Source organism: Drosophila melanogaster, chromosome 3L, assembly GCF_000001215.4.
Source record: "Drosophila melanogaster chromosome 3L".
Taxonomy (NCBI): Eukaryota; Metazoa; Arthropoda; class Insecta; order Diptera; family Drosophilidae; genus Drosophila; species Drosophila melanogaster.
This window is the reverse complement of record NT_037436.4, coordinates 7,510,696-7,528,544: the sequence shown is the minus strand read 5'-3', so window position 1 is coordinate 7,528,544 and position 17,849 is coordinate 7,510,696. Positions and strand designations below refer to the sequence as shown.

Below are 17,849 nucleotides of genomic sequence, written 5' to 3'. Positions count from 1 at the left end.
CAATAAATATTTAAGCTTTTAATTAGTAGAATGTTAAAATTATCTACAAGTTGTTTACATAGTAATTTAAATGTAACGCCGATATTTTTGAGTTGTCATCCCGATTTTTAAACATGATACTCGATGATATCGATAGCTGTGACAAATCACCTATCGATATCACTTGCATTCTCAAACTTACCAAACTGTGGTGAATTTGCTTGCGTGAAAGTGATAACTTTACTTCTCTAAAGTATTTACAGTTGTGCATGGATATTTTCAACATCAAGATTTAAAATTCTGTGTTCTTCTAAATATATTTTCTTATTGTTAAATTAGATAATCATTTGGTTTTTAGATTCTTGTTTTTGTGAGCTGCGAATATCTTAGTTCCCACCTCTACCGTTAGCGGTTACCCAAAATGGCGCCAACAGAACATTTTCAAAAACAAAAAAGGAACTTTGCACTTCCGTTTCAACCATTTTATGAAAAACAACGGCAAGAACATTGCCAAGTTCTTTAAGAAGAGAACAACAAACTCGACTTTTATTTATGATTTTATTTAGAATACCATTTTCATTTTCGTATAATTACACGCTAAAATCTATTTTCTCATTTTGTTAACGAACTGATAACAATATATTTTCTCGTTTTTTTTTATTCGTATTTTTTTCAGTTTGTGCATGTGCACGACTACGGCTGTGTTTGTGTGTGTGTGGTTTTGTGTGTTTGTATGTGAGTGAGTGCTTTTCGTTATTAACATTAGCTCGATGCGATTTGTTGTTGCTGTCGTTTAACTCTAAGTACCTACTTGTAGATGTTCAACGTTCATACGTGTATACAGTTATTAAATATATATAATGTGCATATGCAGTTGCATATTCGATATCGCCAACTTCCTGTTTCTATCGGTCTTGCTTTCGTTTTTTAATTTCACGGTTTGTTTCAATTTATTTTTTATGATCATACTAAACCAGCGGAAAATATATCACCCATTTCGATGTGTTTCAATGTATCAATGTATCAGCTCTAGATATTTAAGAGATTTTAAAATACATAATTTATATATTTGGATTGTTTTCTGCAAATAGTTTAAAATTCCGTGAAATTGAAAACCGAAAGAGTTCCGCTTGCCAACGCCAAAGCACACATACGCGAAATTGAGCCCCCAACAAATAAGCTTAAATCATAAGACTGTCCTCGTACGTTTGTCCCGAATGCAGGATTACATCAAAAACCCAGTAATCGTATCAAATTTTGCATAAAATCGACGAAAAAACTCAACAAAAAAGCGTTTGGTCTGACAAACTGTTCGATTTAGCGATGGCTTAAATAAAACATAAGAACTAAGTTAACTTAAGGCATACAAATCCGAAACTCGCTCCTTCCGCCGTTTGCATGCTGCTCCGTCCGCTCTCCATCGATTCCACCGCCTCCATCCCTCTGCGATTTACAGTAAAATAATGTGGTTATTTTCGGGGGATTCCCCCCGAGGAGCCAAACCCCCAGGCGGAGGACTCACTCCTCCGGCGGTTCCTCGGGAATCTGGAGGCTCTGCGCCGCGTGGGGATACTCCGCGTGCACTGAGTTAGAGTGCACCGACTCGGAGTCCTCCTCCAGCGCATTCGCCTTGCTCGGAGGCGGCGTCAGTGCATCACTGCCCACTGGAGGCTGCACCAGATTGGGGATGTACTCGACCGTCTCGTACTCGGTCTTGGCCACCGCCTCGTGGTCCAGATCCCGCTCTAGTTCTCGCTCCCTTTCGCGTTCCCTCTCCCTTTCCAGATCCTGCTGCAGGGGATCTAGAACCACTGGCGGAACGAGGGCAGTTTGATTGACTGTAGTGTCCGGTGGATTGGGATCCTGGAGTTCCACAATCACGGGCAGCGTTTCATTGGGTTTCGGTGTTGTGGTGCTGGTGGTAGTCGTCGTGGGTGCTGTAGTCGTAATAATCTCGATGGGAGCCACCTGACTACTGGTCTCCGTTGTTGTTGTCGTCGTTGTGGTACTTGTGGTTGTCGTGGTCTCCTGTGTGTAATTGGTTGGCACTGGATTCGCAGTGGTAGACTCATTCTTCTCAACTTCCGATTCCACAGGAAGTGGCAGAGGCGGTGGCGGCGTTGTGGTGGCCAGCAGAAGTGGTGGTGGTAGTGGCGATATCACCGGATTGACCAAATCGGTGCTAATGAGCACTGGATTACCCAGAGTGGCAATAAGTGGCGGTAATAGCTCATTATTGGCCTTGATCAGCGATGGTACGATCACCCGAACCATCGGCTTTGGAACCTCGCGGCCCGTCAACTTTAGATTGGTCACCATTATGGGCAGGTTCACATTGTATAGCATCGGGAGCACGGTGCACACCTCCTGGTCATTCTCAAAGCACTGGGATCGACCACGAATTCGTGCCTCCTGAACGGCCATCAATCGACACAGCTCGTTCAATCCCACGTCACACATTATGGGATTGTCTGGAAAAAGAATAATTGAGTTTATAGATTTATATTACATGATTATTATAAACACAAATGTATAGTACTTCAGCTTAAAACGAACGAGAAACTTGTTTGCATGCGCAGTTTCTATTCATTTAATACTCAATAAACCCTCTTTATTCTACCTTTTAAATAAAATCTTAATCTTCATGTGCACTGTAATATCGCAATTAAATTCTAAATTATTGTTTTGTAACTATTTACGATTCCCCCAGTCAATTGATAAGCCCTTGATAAAATATAAATTTCTATACTAGTTTTGAAAAAAGTAGAATCAATTCGAGTTCATAGGAAAGAAACCCATTGATGACATACCATCTAGATGTATCTCCAGTTTGCCGGGAACATTGTGATTTTTGCAGCGCGTGTTGGTGACGAGTTCACTCGATATGGTCGAAATCTGGTTATTGGTCAAGTTGGCCTGGCAAAGCACGGGCAGTCCCTTGAAGTCCTGTTCCAGCTTGGTGATATTGTTGTACGCAACCTTAAGGATTTTCAGGCTGGGCAACAAAGTCTACAAACAAATAATAAGAATTAGTGAACAATATATGTAATTCTAACATGTAGTAGCTTACCATTTCCAAGGGCTTGAGCTCCGCTAGCTGATTCCCGGTCAGGTCGAGGATGTCCAATCGAATCATGCCATCGAAATCGCCCACCTGGAGATGTTCCAATCGGTTTCCAGCCAAATTGAGTATCCGAAGATTGCCCAAGCCAGCCAAAGCTCCATTCAGAGAGTCGATTCTATTGTTATCCAGATCCAGATTGACAAGCATCAGCTCCTGCACTCCCCGGGGATCGGGCAGCAGTCGTTGGATGCGATTACTGGACAGCTGGAGTGTCTTCAGCGATCGCAATCCGTGCAGTTCCGCCATGGAGAACTCTTCGATGTCGTTGAACGAGAAGTTGGCATTCTTCAGCTTGAGGATGGGCAGTAGCGAGGAGTTGAGCGACTTGATGTGATTGCAGCCCATCTGCAGGGTCTCCACCTTGGAGCAGGAGGCGAATTCATCCTGGGCCAGGTACTCCAGCTCATTGTTATCGGCCATGACCTCGGACAGATTGACGGCATTGCGAAGTACACGGTCGAAGGATCTCAGCTGGTTGCAGTGTATGTGGACCGTCTCCAGGCTGTGCATACCGGCCATATTGGCCGGCAGGCGTTCCAACCTATTATTGTGAGCCATCAGGAGGCGCAACTGCCCTCCATCGGGTAGCTCATCATCCAGCGATGTGATATTATTCGCATTGATGAACAGAGACTCCAAGTTGTGCAGATCGTGAAGCGAGCCATTCAGCGACTCCAGTTGGTTTCTACCCAGATGCAGGATGAGGAGGCTCTTGGGAAAGGATCCTCGGTCCAGGCGCGTAATGATGTTGCTCACCAGAATCAGATTCGTTACCCGCTGTATGCCCCGGAAGTCCTCCTGCTGCACCGCCCGTATCTTGCACCGCCCAATGTCCAGAGTCAAAAGGCTCGGCATGTGGCTCAGGGCGTGCTTCGGGATCTCGTCGAGGTCGTTGTCGCCGATGCTTAGGTAGGTGACATTCGATAACCCGCGGAACGGCACCTCGGGCAGCGATCTATAAATAGCGGCAACAAAACAAATCCATTACAATTTCGTATTATTAGACGGAGGGAGCCGTATATTGGACACACGGCCAAAAAGGCAGTAGGATTATTCGGATATATTTCAGCAAAAAAGTTCATTTTCAGAAAAGGATTATCTTGCACTAAATGAAATCTAAGGGGAAGTACACAATTGTTATAAGATGACCTAACTTATGAGAATATCTTTTGAATCTGTTTTCGAACTGAATTGGTTTCATTCATTTGGGATTGAGTTTGGGTCTCCTGATCTCTTCTATTTTGCAGCACTTAAAAGTTATAGCAATTTTCTTGATTTGTTTGGTATTTCCCGATAATCTGACAACAAATATTAATTGTTTAGTAGATAACACTCGATCGCTGACGACATTTTTTCAAATTCTTCCGTATTCATTATTAAAGTATTTGTTTGCTTTCCCCATTGCTAAATCTGAAACCGCCAAATGTAACAACTGGATCACCTGCCAATTTTTGCCAATTACAATCTTGGTAATTTAGCAAAAATGTATGCTTTTATGAATGACTCTAATGATCGTTATAGTACTAGAGAGCAATGCCCCCTAAATCTGATTCACGCCATGAGAGTGATTCAAGCCGAACTGTAATTAGTTTTGAATGGGCCCATATCATGTTTCGCATCCCTGGTCTATCGGTCTATCTTTGGACCCGATGACGCAGCCTTATCAGGGGCTATGGCCCCATCCCGCTCCGCTGCACCTGATCAGTATCTTTATCGACGTCTGCAGGTGGCTATTAAGTTGTCGCCGTCGAGGCGCCAAACGTCCCCCAAGAACAGCAGATTCATGATGGGAACTGGGCTGGATGGCGTGCCAAGTGAATCCTTGGCGCCCGTTATTGGCATGGGGATGTTGACTGGATATGTGGATATATGGAATGGACATGTGTACAGTGGCCAGTGCAGCAGATTGATTGGCAGTCTCTATTTTTAGCCAGACGATCTTGATTGATTGCCGGCTCCAAAGAGAAGGAGGAGTGCTACTTTATCTGCGAGCTGCGCTTGTCAAGCCTTGATTATGTAATGAGTGAAGCTGGCCGAGATGGACGCTCTACGCAGAGATACTGAGATACTGTATCCATAATGAGCCCGTTGAACTTGAGCACATAGATATCGAGATAGATAGATAGATGGATGGATGGATGGATGGATGGATGACTGGTATGTGCGATCGTGCAGAGATGTATCCACAATTCCTTAACGTCAGCGGTATAATTGTCACACGACCTAAACTGGCCCCTTGATCATTGATTGAGCGTAATAATAAAATTCAATTGGACTGCCTGCTTCGCTCTTGACTGACCCCGGACCAAAGACCACGGAACACGGAGAGAGCACCCAATAGTATAGCATATATATGTAGTATATACTTATACCCCGAAATCGAAAACAAAAACAAGTTGGAAACATTCCATTTTAGAGTACTAGCAGCATTTGGTCTATTGAACATTGAAGCTATGTTATTGTTTACTATGCTTCCTGCAGCGATTGAGTAACTTATAGTAAATCCGTTTCCATCGGAAACATTATCTCTTTTTGGGCCCAGACAGATCGGCTGGAAATATTCCATGGAACACCCAATAAATTATGTACGAGTAGTTATCATAATTAATTGTCAGCCAGCCAGCGAATGAAGCCGTCAACATTTTTCGCACTTACTCAGGGCTGTGACTGCATGCCGATAATGCTGGTTATAATATGCGATCAAACAATTGTGCGAGTGATTGAACACATAATGCACATATAGTGGTCCCCGAGCATGAGACCATCTTATCGCCTGACAACGCACCAAAGACCAAAGACATCAATCCGTCCGAAAAGGCCACATAATACATAACATCTGGACGATCCCAGCCCCCAGATGTCCTTATGTCCATTCAATAGTTGCCCACACTTCACTCAAGTGCTCACTGATTGTGGGCAATCGTAAAAAGTGATCGTAAATTCGACTTGATTATAATTTGGCGCCAGCCATTAAACATATTTAATAGTAATACAAAAAAGAAATCAAATAAACAGAAGCTCTTATCACATATTGCTTTCAGCTGTGGTCTACATTTCGGCTAGCATGATATAGAAATGTGTACTTGGACGAGATCTATCAGTGCAATGGGATTCAACGTTTGATAACCAAGAGAAAGGCGAACTAACTGATATTTTCCGTATTTAGTGATTTCCCCAATTCCCCAGATGATTGGAAACACCAAAAAAGCTGAGTGGCAGAAATTAAAATTTCTTGGGAATTTCATGCATATTAGTATTTAAAAAAAATTGAGATTTCATGATGGCGCCACACAGGAAATAAATGATTTTAACTGATTAATAGAAATGGCTTTATAATTATAATAATAATTATTTTTACCCTTGAAGTATTTAAAATGCATAACTTGTATACCCAATATTAAAAATGTTTCTTGTCAGAAAGATAAGCCCGCCCAATTTCTCGCAGTGCATACGAATACACACATGTGTGCTGGCGATACTTTTCCTGGCTGGCTGGCATGATTTGGTCAAAGCACGATATTAAGGCAATAGGTCAATTGTTATAAATTGACATCAATGTAAAAAGCGTTCCCCGAGCAGCCAGAATCGAAGGCATTGCCACCAGAGGCACGCGCTCTCCGCTGGATTCTCGATGCTGGATGTTGGATGCTTGGTAGCTGGATTCTGGGGGAGATCGCCGATTGGGGAGATGGTGCATAACACTGATTCGATCAAGTCGGCTAATTAAATCATGCCGACTTCCATGCAAACACGCAAATTGCATTCGGAGAATGATAAATCGAATAGTTTAATCGTGGGGGTAGTCGCCGGGCAATTGCCATGATTTCAGAAAACTGATTCAAGGAATGGATTTTCCCAGAACTAAAAGGTCGCCATCGGTTGATTGGTGGAGCTTTCGCACTTTGTTACTCCAAATACTTTCGATGATTTGTGCTATATTACTAAAACGTGTTCCCGAATGTACGCCTAAACCCAGTTTCATCCCACACAGTCGCTATTAAATTTTTAATAGATTCCCAAAAACAATAAAGATAAGCGTTTTTTTTTTTTTTTTTGGAATATAAACATGAATGAGTCTAGTACTATGGATTGTAACAAAGAGATATTTCAATTCGGCTAACACAAAGATACAGTTGAATGAAGCTATTGATAAATTAAACAAACGCTTGTCCTTGTGATTGAATTCAGTTTTCGAAAACATTTTTTTTGGGGCTTTGGGCACAAAGAATCCCCTGAGTCATATTTTGTTTTGAATCGCGAATGTAAAATCGTGGCTGTAAAACAACGGAGTCAAATATCAATGAACCCGCGACAGGCGCTTATGAAATAGGCTCGAATGTTATTTCTATATTCGCAAGTGCAGATCAGTGGATCGACAGCATTTATTTATATGCATTAATTATAATTGTCAATATGTGTACATATAAAACACAATGCGACAGTGAATTGAAATTCATTGAGAGTCAGAGTCGGAAAACGTGCAGGCGCCGTTGAAAAGACGCCTTCAACAAACTGCAATTATCAATTTTGTGTACGCATTAAGTATACGTCGTATACCTCCAGTCAGCCATACGGCTAAGTACATAGGCGGAATCCTATATAAATACTTCGTAGGTGATAAGCGTTATCAGTTATCAATTGAACAAGAAGAAGATGTAGTAGAAGAAGAAGACGACGAGACTCAAGCTACGGCAGCACATCCCATAGTTGGGAATTAGCGGCAATTCAATGCTACTTCCTAATTGAAAAATTAAATCATCTGGGCGGCAATTAAGATGCGACTGCACCATCTCCAACCACATCCATCCATCTCCTTCGCAATTTGCCCAATTGAGCCATAGATAATGAGGCGGCACTGGGCTCTTTGACGTAAACAAACGACATTGTTATTGTTTTAGTATCTATGTAGTATGTATATGGCTGTAAACAAGATCTGGCCACCCGAACCGATCTGTGGAGCACATTTTTTCGTGCATTTACATAAGCGTATTGAAATTTGTGTACATTTTGCATTATTATTTTTCTCTCGGTTTTTATTGGGTTTAAGGAACCTAAATTGATAGCCGGCCGAGCGGAAAATTCTGCCTTTCTGCGGAACTTGGCTGTTGGCCTTGAACTCCCCGCCACAGTAAAGAAATTTTGATTGAATCTATAGCAGGAAAATTTCCCCAATACATCATTATACCTCGATCTACACAAATTGGCACACGCTACCAACGATATATCTGTACTGTACTTACATAAATGTATGCTATATGAAAAGGAGTGTTCCTCTTGTGAGCAATATATGGAATCTATCTATACTTGGCAAATGTAAAGTAGCGACTTTTTAGTCAGTTTCTAAAAATCTAGTGATTCAGCAAAGGAATTTGTATAGAATCTACACCACAGCTGGGAAACCCCTTATAGAGCTATTTGGCTCCTGCTCTCCAAAATTGCAAACCGAATCGATGACTCAACTCACTTTAGACTGTTCCACTGCATCCGTAGCTTGTACAAGTTGAAGTTCATATCCGTAAACGAGCGCATTTCCAGGTCGTCGAGTTGCGAGTGCGTGATCTTTAGGTCGATATTGGTGTCGGCATTGAGCTTATTGGCCAGGCTGTCCACGACGGCGTTGAAGGATTCCAACTTCTCGCAGGAGAGCTCCACATGATTCCAGGCTTTGCCCGTTTCGCAGGTGCAGGGCGAGATCTCCGGACGCACGGAACATTGCAGCGAGGCCAGGTGAAAGACGGTGTACACGAGGGAAGTCATTTTCGTAGAGTGATCTCAGTCACTCGGTGAATGCGATTTCACAATTCTTTGGCCAGAGCAATAATATATTTGTATATGTACACTTTTTCGCTATCTACGATATCTCAGTTCACAGTTCGGTTCACAGTTCACAAATCACGGTTTTCCGGCTCGAGACCAGGACACGTTGCATTCGCTCGGACGGCGGATTATCAACTGTTCGAGCAGGCAGCTCGGAAAACACGAAAGACTCGGGAAATTACCCACTAGGCGCACATATGCGTGCGTGCGGGGGTTTCCATGGCAGCTCGGTTTTCCAGCAGGATTTCGTTGATTCTCTGAACCGCTGGCATCGGATTTCAAAGCCGCACTGTCACTACTTTTGAAAGATCTTTCAAATAACACACGCGCACCGCACTTAAGGTTAAGTTCGGTCGATCGATCGATCGTATCGATCGTATCGAATCTTAACGGCTGGGATATGGAGAACTGGAGCTAGAGCTGGAGCTGCTACTCCTCCGCCTCCTCCTATCTGCTAGACCTTCTGACCCGCTTGTATATAGATCGCCGATGCTCGGAATTAATCTTCTAAAAAATTTTGTATTTGCCTGTTTGTTTGTCGAACACCGCGAGTATATCTCTATTGTATTTTTTTTTATTGATGGGCTGCTGATCACGTCTAGATTGCAGGGCGGTCTCTTTGCGACTGGGAGTGGAAATGCTAACGTTGAGGATTCGTATGTGCTGCTGCTAGCTGCTGCTGCTGCTGCTGCTGCTGCTGCCTACTGCTGTTGCTGCTGCCGGCAGCGCTGTTGCTGCTGCGGTGCGATATGTATTGCTGCTGCTGCTGCTGGTTTTACTCTCTCTCCGATCTCTTGGCGCTCCGGCGAGATGCTCGAGCGGCTTTTTGGCCAATTGGGGACTTGAGATGCGGCTATAATTGTCCACGACACTCAATTACATGTTCTGTCGGCGCCAGGCATCAATCTCCATCTATATCTGCAACTCAATCCCGATCGCGATGTGCGATGTGTTTGTGCCCCCATCGAGTGCTGATGTTTGTTGCTACTTGCTACATGCTACTTGCTTGCCCATGTTGCCGCTGGGATCTTCTTCGGAACCCAGTTCTATGTATGGGGCATCATTATATTATCGTGGACACATGTTGGTACTTACATATGTGCTGCTCTTGCTCTACGCACTCCCATCAAATTGTCCTTTTACATAGACACACATCTGGCACTCGCCTCGCTCGCTCTCAAGCTATGTTTTTAATTATGACTTTTTGGATCGTATCATATCGGAACGTATCGTATCTGATAGGATCGTTGGCAGTGTTTGAATGGAACCGGCTTGTTTAAGGATCTGCGCAGCCCAATTGAGATTGGGCCAAGTGAAAATTTTCCACTGGCGCCAGAGCGATTCCAAAACTCTGGCGGGGATGGGATCAGGCAGCAGGCAGCAGGCGACAGAGAGCAGGGAGCCGGGAGCAGGAGCCATGCATCAAAGTCCGCTGCCTTAATTTATCTCCAAGTTCTGGGACCGCATGCATAATTAAACACTGGGCGCCTTAAATGCGCTCGCCACAAATTCCGCAAATTCCACGGATTGCGCGTGCCAACGATGTCTCCTCCTCCTCGTCGTCGTCGTGGTCGTCGTCTGCAGTTCTGGCTGCAATTAATCATCGGGATCATCGGGGGGCGGCCACTGGCTGAGTGACTTCTGATGCCCAGCCAACACATCCATCTCCATTTTCCATGCAGACTGCAAGCTCCCGAGGAACCTTGGCACGATTATGTTATGTTTAGGGCCGTCGGAGAGATTAACTTAATTACATACAGCCGGGCTCACTCATTTAGAGGGATTTAAAAAATTAAATCTTATGACCGGCTTTTATTCGATCAATCCAATAATGTTTCAATTAATAATATTCCTCTCGTAATTGAACTACTTCCTGTTTTAGATCTGTTAATAAATGGGATAAACTCTTCTTTTATGAACATATTTTCCGAATTCCACAGTTTTTCCTATCAAATAATGTCCATATCTCTGGAAGGTTTTTTTAAATAAACTGTTTATAGTTTTCAAATTGTCATGATTCTTATGAATATATCTAACATAAATTTATTAGAACGCACGCAGAATAATTTTCTAAGAATTGCAGATAGTTATTTAAATTATGATCTAAACTGGCAGCTTGGAATAAACTAAAATGTTAAACTCTTTAGCACAGCAACTGCCGAGCTTAGCAGATGCCAATTGTGGTGTTACAGTGCTGAACCGCACTGTAATCAATAACTGTAGGTACGAAAATATACCTCGATTACGTAGCCAATCTATTTTTGGCGCCCAATCATCTCGAGTAAATATTTAAAGAAAAGCGGCAAATATTTATAATTATTATTTATTCATATGTTTTCTTTTCTTTACGGCTTCTTGGTATTTCTTTTTGTTTTTATTTTATTTTTTTTGCACATAAATATTCTCAACATTTTTATGTGACACATTTTCGTGTTTCGATTGCAGGCGACAACAATAACAAGAGTAGCGTAGGCTTCGGACTTCGATGACGATGAAATGGGATGGTGCGGGTTGCTGGTACGATGGGATGGTGTGGATATGCCTCCGGTAATGCTTCTGCTGAAGGCTTATCCACTTGAATAGATCTGCACATTCCGGATTGGTCGTCATCGGCCGTCCAGCAATCATGTGCCATCGGCTCACGTCAATGGCGATTTGGCGCCGGCCAAAATACTTGGCTGGAATTCGGAATTTGGCTGTCGTCACGGGTCTACGGGTCTGTTCTGATTTTGCAGCACGTCATCCGACGCGGGGACGCCACCGCCATTTGGGACAATTGAAAGCATTCCGCTCGGTGTGTGGTCTAATATCCAAGTCCATTTAATCCAATTCCAATCGCCATTGTTTCGGTTAATATGTGTGTTTATTTTGCTCATTCATGCACCGCAAAAATTGTTTTTGATTGGGCTCTGTTGCGTCTTGACCCATTGTGTGTGTGTATCTCTGTGTGTGTGTGGATAAATATCAGTTGGATATTATTATTCTAAATAGTTTGAAGCATTTGCTAAGGGTCCACTCCGTGTGTTGGTGTTGTCGCAATCTTCGTCGTCTTCTCGATTTAAACAGAACTTAACCATTAACTAAATTAAATACAATTTATTAAAGTAAAATGTACAAGAAGCATTAGGTGGCCAGGCTTCCGTCTCCGTATCTGCCCCCTACTTTTGCTCGGTGAACTTGGCAATCTGCGGATACTTGCTGGTCTTAAAATCCACATCCCGCTCGGTACGCTCTTTTAAACTATTGCGCACCGCATCCGTGTAGGCGGCCTGAATGGTGGAGTCGTGAGCAATGGATCCGATTACGGTATCCATACTGATCGACGCGTTTAAGGCGCTACCACCATTGCTTCCACCCAAGCCGACGCTCTGGATAGCCCTCTGCACTCCATTAGCAATGAGACACTCCACGCTGGCAGTCGGCTTTTCCGACTGAATTATCTTGCGGCGCTTGGCGGACATGCCCGAGATGTAGGCATCCGAGAAGGGCGGCTGGGGACGATTACTCTGCTGCAGGATACATAGATTGAGACATAGTTTAGTGTAATTCCAGAAAGTTGTACGGAATAACCTACCTCTGCCTGGGTCTGTAGGTCGCGCGTTATCACAGGCAACCAATCATTGGGGAAACTCATGTGCCAAGGCTCTGAGCCCACAATCACAGCTGGTAGCTCGTCTGCCGGTGAACTGTTGCTGCCGCTGGCGGTCACTTCGGACATCTCAACATCCGTGTCCAGAGTTTGCTCTTGCAGCTGCTGCTGTTGTGGGTTGAAAGCAAAAGGAGGCGGCGCCACAAATGGCTATTAGTGCATAAGTTTCTGGGCATGGAAAATAGTTTGGAAACCTACCTCGTCGGCAGCTGTTGGAGGAGCTGCTTGAATGCTGCGCAAGACCAGGAACTGTTGGGCATCCACTGTGTCAGTTTGGGCGGGAATCGTGGGGTCTATGTAGATGCACAAAAACTGCAGGGCTTCGTTGCGGAAGTCTGCAAAAGAAATATTGAGTTAACCAGTATACTTACGATCACTTTTGGTGTCAACTTACTGGATCGCATCGGTGCGCAAAGGAGGCGCATTAGCTGGCGCCAATAGAGCTCCGCATTCGCGCTTCCAAGGCACAGGAAGAGAACGCTGTATAGCCGCTTGCGGAATTGGTCACAAATCTGTTTGAGACTTTGCTCGAATTGAGCACTATCTACACCGGCCGGAGCTCCATTACAAAGCTCGATGATCAAACGGAGGCTGACACGCAGGATGTTGCACACAGAGTCGCGCGAGTTGTACTCCGGACGCTCGTACTGCGGCAGGTAGACCAGGCTCTCCCCGAACCAGTCTAGTGCGCGACCAATGGCCCCCGGAATAGTCTGCTCGTTGATGGGTACTCCGACAAACAGGCTGTCGTTGAGGAAGGTGCGCAGTTGCGAACGCAGGTTGTTCGAGTCTCCGCGAGGAGTGGGTGTGGATGTCGGCAAAACAGTTTGTAGCGGAGCAGCTGGCGTGGTTGAAGCAATTGGGGCAGCTTCTCCTGATGGTGAGGCGGCCGTATCTCCGACGGCGGCAACTGCACTGCCTACCGAAGCTGTTGGCGCATTATTTCTCATATTATTAATCAAAAAATTAGCGAGTTGGGTGGGTAAATGTCTGGACAGGCGACTGGTGGCGGCCTGTAGTCGCCCCCTTCGGCCAGAGGGCAAGCCTCCGTTGGTGCTGCCACCGCCAACGTGGGCCGTTCGAGTCGCCAGCCGATCACGATTGATGGTCGATCCTCCAACGGGCCGCACTCTCCCGGCTCCGACTCCGGCCCCATTGGTACTGCCAGCACCAACGTGGGCACTTGGTATATGAGTTGTTTGGGTCTGCGCCTGCGCCCAGGCTGCCGGTCCCAGGTTGCTTAGTTGCTCGCTGGCTGGTCGCTGGCGACGCGACGACCACATTGGGCGGATTGTGTTACTGCCGCGTTGGATGCGACCAGTGGTGACTAAATGATGATATGGATAAAATGGAAATTAATGTCAGAGATGGAGGCCAGTCGGAGGTCGAGATAGCAAATAAATAGTTCTTTAGTATAGTTAACTATTAAATTTTGTAAAAATTTTAAAATCGTATAGCATTTAAAGATTTATCGCGCCCTGATCCGACAGGTTTTTGATACACTTGGCTTTCCATCTCCGGTTGGTGAGTGTGCAAATGAAATGGATTGGTGGATTGGCGAAATGGATCGTGGACATAAGGTAGTGTTTGCTAGATTTCCCCGGATGGGAGCCGTACTCACCAGGACGAGTTACTGCAGCAGATGTGGGCGGAACAACGGTGGCTCCTCCTGCTGGTGCTGTCGAGGTGCTGCGACTGGTACTGTTGTTTTGGAGCAGCTGCTCTGGTTCCCGAATGTGATGACTATTGCAAGGCAGAAAGCGGTCGAATGCCGTGTGTGTCGGAGCAATGCGTCCGCCCCAGTTGTTGTTTCCGCCAATCTGAATCTGTGGTCTTGATGTCGAGCGCGTTTGGGTGGCCGTGGTGGGCAAGGTATTGGCCCTCTGATCGCCACTGCGTGTTCCACTTGATGTTGAAGCTGCATTTGGAGACTCTCCATTGCCCGACGCAGGCGCACTTTCAGGGGAGGAGGATTCGGACGCAGACTGATCTGCTGTTTCGTTCGATCCAGCTGCCGGAGCCTGTCGCACGGTCGTCATCACATGCACGGGCAAGTTAATCGACATGACGTTGGGGGCATTGAATTCCACATGGATATCGTTCGGTCGTTGACCATTGACCATTGCCTGAATAATTCGGGCCATTTCCAATTGGGGATCTGTAAAGCAGCAGTAACAGCTCTTTGAAGCGTTCAGTATAGCAAGGGTTAATTTGTTTAGGGCCGGGTCAGTAAAAGAATCAAACTAGCAAAGTGAAAGTGAAACCAAAGTAGGGATGCAGTGAGTGAGCAGCTAAGATTATGGTTAGTCTGCCATGACTGAGGCGTTGGATTCAACCGAACAATCAAAACATACTGGGCGGTGGCAAAGTCACTGGCACATAGACACGCAGCCTAGGCACTGGTCGGGTTTCTCGTTCGGGAGTTTCACTTTGAGCTTGATCGTGGTCGTGATCTAGAATATTTTCAACAAATAATACGGGAATATTTACGATTCAGAGACACGAATTCCTTGTCTAAGGCCATGAGTGAATTTGATTTTGCACAGCCTCATCTGCATACAGTGTTTGTATAAAGTTTCTTACCCATTTCGAGACGCTGTTGCTCTTGTGCTAGTGTTTCAGCACCTGCAGCATTTGGCCCCACCATAGGCTCGTCGATGGGATCCTCTACTTGATCACTGGATAAATCGCGAGCGGCGGCGGCAGCCGCATTCGCAGCTCCAGCAGCCGCACTGGCAGCTCCGGCAGCCATTTCCGCAGCGGCTCCAGCAGCTCGACTGGCGATCTCCGCCATGGCCGCTGCACTGCGACTGGCATCGGTGGCCGCCTGCAAATTGGCAGCCTGCGAAGGTGCCACAGCAGTTGGAGTGCCCGCGCTGGTGGGCGTTTGAGTGCCCGCTGTGGTGGCCGTTTGAGTGCCAGCTGCAGAGGCAGAACCAGGTGCTCTATTGCGGAAAGGCTCGTTGATAATACCCGAGGGCGGTGCCAAAAAGTTGGGCGTGAAGATGTTATTGGAGCGTATGTAACCGCTCTGCTCAACGAGAATGGGTCGGCAGGTGAGCACACGTGGCCCTGGCTGCGACAGGTCAAGCATTAAATCGGATATAGCGTGCTGGGCGTGCGAAAGGTAGTGGAAAGCCTCCGAGACGCGATCGAAGATGCGCTGTGCGTTCTCGCGACCATCGGTGTCCTAAAAAAGGAATTTAATGTTTTAATAGGCTTATAAGAGCTCGGCTTATTAACTTACACTCTCCTCAAAAGTGGGATCATTCTGGAGAATCTCATAGTACCGATCAACAAAAGGCGCCAAGCGAGCCTGTACGCCACGATAGTGCTGAATAACTTGGGCCAACACCTGAGGACGAGTGCGTCGCCTGGGTCCTGAGTTGTTGCCGCCTTCGGCAGCCGCGTCATTTGCTGATCCAACCGAGGATGTGGGAGTCTCTGCTGCAGTGACTTGCTGGCCACCAACTGCTCCTTCCGCCTCCGGCTCTGGTGTTGGCGTGACCGAACGATCTGATGCTCCATCGGCCACTTCGTCGTCCGTTTCGATAACATCCTCGATAATCACAGTAGCAGCTGTGGTTTCACCACTAGCATTACTTGCAGCTCCACTGGCTGCTCCCTCACTTGTTATAGCTTCGGCTGTTCTCTGCTGGCTCGTCTCGCCATTCTCATTGGTATAAACCGTGGGCAGCTGAACCACCGTATAGTTGCGTGCTCCTGTATGCGAAAGAGCAGCGGTCACGGCATCTTGGACCATATCGATGATGTTATTGTTGCGTGGCAGATCAGTCGAGGAGACACCTACTTCCACGACTGTGGACTCCATCGACCAGCGACCGCGCTGCAGAATGTCCAGTGATTGATTGTTCAGGCCAACGGCAGGATTTTCCAGATAAGCTGCTATATTGTCAGCGCAATCGATCATGTGCAGGGCGACCGTGATGCGGTTAATGCAGAAGGACGACGAGTTGGGATAACGATTCGGTGGAGGACGTGTCTGCTAAGATACGTTTAAATACGCGTGTTGAAAGAGCTTTCATCTTAATGGCTTACCCCAGCTACTGGACCATTGTTCACCGGTATGGCCATGGTGCCCACCAGCATTCCATCGAGGGCGCGGAAGTACGGAGAAGTACGCATTCCGGGCGGCGGCGGACGTGCCACATTGCGGAAGGTTCGCATGGGTTCATCATTGTTGCGGGCATTGGCTCCGCGCTGCGAGAATGGTGGTCGTTCGGCCACATGGAGCACCTTGCCATCCACATCTGCATGGGCATTGATATTGTTGTATTAGATATAAGTGCATATATATATGTGGGTGCTCCCGGGGGCATGACTCACCATATTCCTTCACCTGCTTATCATCGACCAGAACGCGACCCTGGTAGATGATACGCTGGTTTTCCGCCGCAATGTTAGTCTTCTCGGCTATTTGGTCCTTGAACTGGCGGATGGTGAGCTGGAAATGGGTGGGGTGCATGGATATAAAGAAGCCCCTAGACCTGGACACACAACCTCAAACATTACCTCATTGTCGATGCTGAATTCGTGGATGCGCGCATCTAAGGTCTTCACCTTAAGGTTTATGAGCATTTTCCGGCCGGACTGCGTCGCAAATCAATTGAAAATCTCGTTTTTCTTTCGGTTTTCCCCGTGCCGTGCAAAAAAACAGTCGAAAAGGGTTCGTTGGTGGAGGGGGGAAGGCGGGGAATCTTGTCGGTGTCGCTGTCACCTGCTCTCTCGCTCGCACTCGCTGTCGTTGGCCTTTGGCTTTTCCGGACACGTTTTCGCACTGCTCAACTAGCGGTAAATATGTATACGTTTTCACTGATCTCCGCCTGCTTTCGGATCGGGCAAATATATGCTGGGCTTCTATGCTAACGCGCCGAGCGACTTTGCAATTCAACAACAGCAGTGGACGAGAATAATTACTGGAATTTGACAGTGTGGCAGTGTTGCCAACTCTCGGAGTGAAAGAGCAGCCAAATGCCATCTTGTAAAAAGCTAAACTAGCAGGTATTGATAAATAAATTCCGTTTTAAAGCAAAAATTAAGCGATCTGTCAAAAATGATATGTATTGTATGGAGCAGTTGAAAATTATTTTATTGAGTTTGGTAACGATTACAAAAATTGGAATATGCAGATAAATAACCTTTTTTCTGAAGCTTAAAATATATTATAACAAAAATATATTATAACAACTTGTCTTAAGATTAAAATATAATATATTATATTAATTTGTCTGAAGTTTAAAATATAATAGCTGCATATGT

The 17,849-nt window shown here is 45.7% G+C and overlaps 2 protein-coding genes and 1 non-coding gene across 11 annotated transcripts; 1 reads left to right on the top strand and 2 right to left on the bottom strand.

Annotated features, from left to right (window-relative positions):
* Nucleotides 1-531: 531 nt before the first annotated feature.
* On the bottom strand, nucleotides 532-9,548 carry ltl (larval translucida). 2 transcript variants are annotated; one of them, NM_001274595.1, is made up of 4 exons: nucleotides 8,568-9,548; nucleotides 3,050-4,058; nucleotides 2,790-2,988; nucleotides 532-2,450 (listed from the first exon to the last, which is right to left on the bottom strand). In NM_001274595.1, the coding sequence occupies exons 1-4, from the start codon at nucleotides 8,858-8,860 to the stop codon at nucleotides 1,498-1,500; spliced, it is 2,454 nt and encodes an 817-aa protein (NP_001261524.1). In that variant the 5' UTR covers nucleotides 8,861-9,548; the 3' UTR covers nucleotides 532-1,497. The 2 variants fall into 2 exon arrangements, with proteins under 2 accessions (NP_001261524.1, NP_729265.1); NM_168218.2 differs by having other exon boundaries at nucleotides 8,568-9,062.
* A 1,680-nt stretch (nucleotides 9,549-11,228) lies between these two features.
* On the bottom strand, nucleotides 11,229-17,559 carry CG7546 (uncharacterized protein). Of its 8 annotated transcripts, none has more exons than NM_001274594.1 (11): nucleotides 17,103-17,559; nucleotides 16,917-17,034; nucleotides 16,629-16,840; nucleotides 15,817-16,575; nucleotides 15,153-15,759; nucleotides 14,924-15,022; nucleotides 14,191-14,727; nucleotides 12,964-13,896; nucleotides 12,768-12,904; nucleotides 12,495-12,674; nucleotides 11,229-12,429 (listed from the first exon to the last, which is right to left on the bottom strand). In NM_001274594.1, the coding sequence occupies exons 1-11, from the start codon at nucleotides 17,166-17,168 to the stop codon at nucleotides 12,079-12,081; spliced, it is 3,999 nt and encodes a 1,332-aa protein (NP_001261523.1). In that variant the 5' UTR covers nucleotides 17,169-17,559; the 3' UTR covers nucleotides 11,229-12,078. The 8 variants fall into 8 exon arrangements, with proteins under 8 accessions (NP_001261523.1, NP_001137904.1, NP_648132.2 ...); NM_001144432.3 differs by having other exon boundaries at nucleotides 12,495-12,719; nucleotides 15,817-16,572; NM_139875.5 differs by having other exon boundaries at nucleotides 12,495-12,677; nucleotides 15,817-16,572.
* asRNA:CR45896 (antisense RNA:CR45896) lies at nucleotides 15,191-17,603 on the top strand. The gene has a single exon (NR_133186.1).
* Nucleotides 17,604-17,849: the final 246 nt, after the last annotated feature.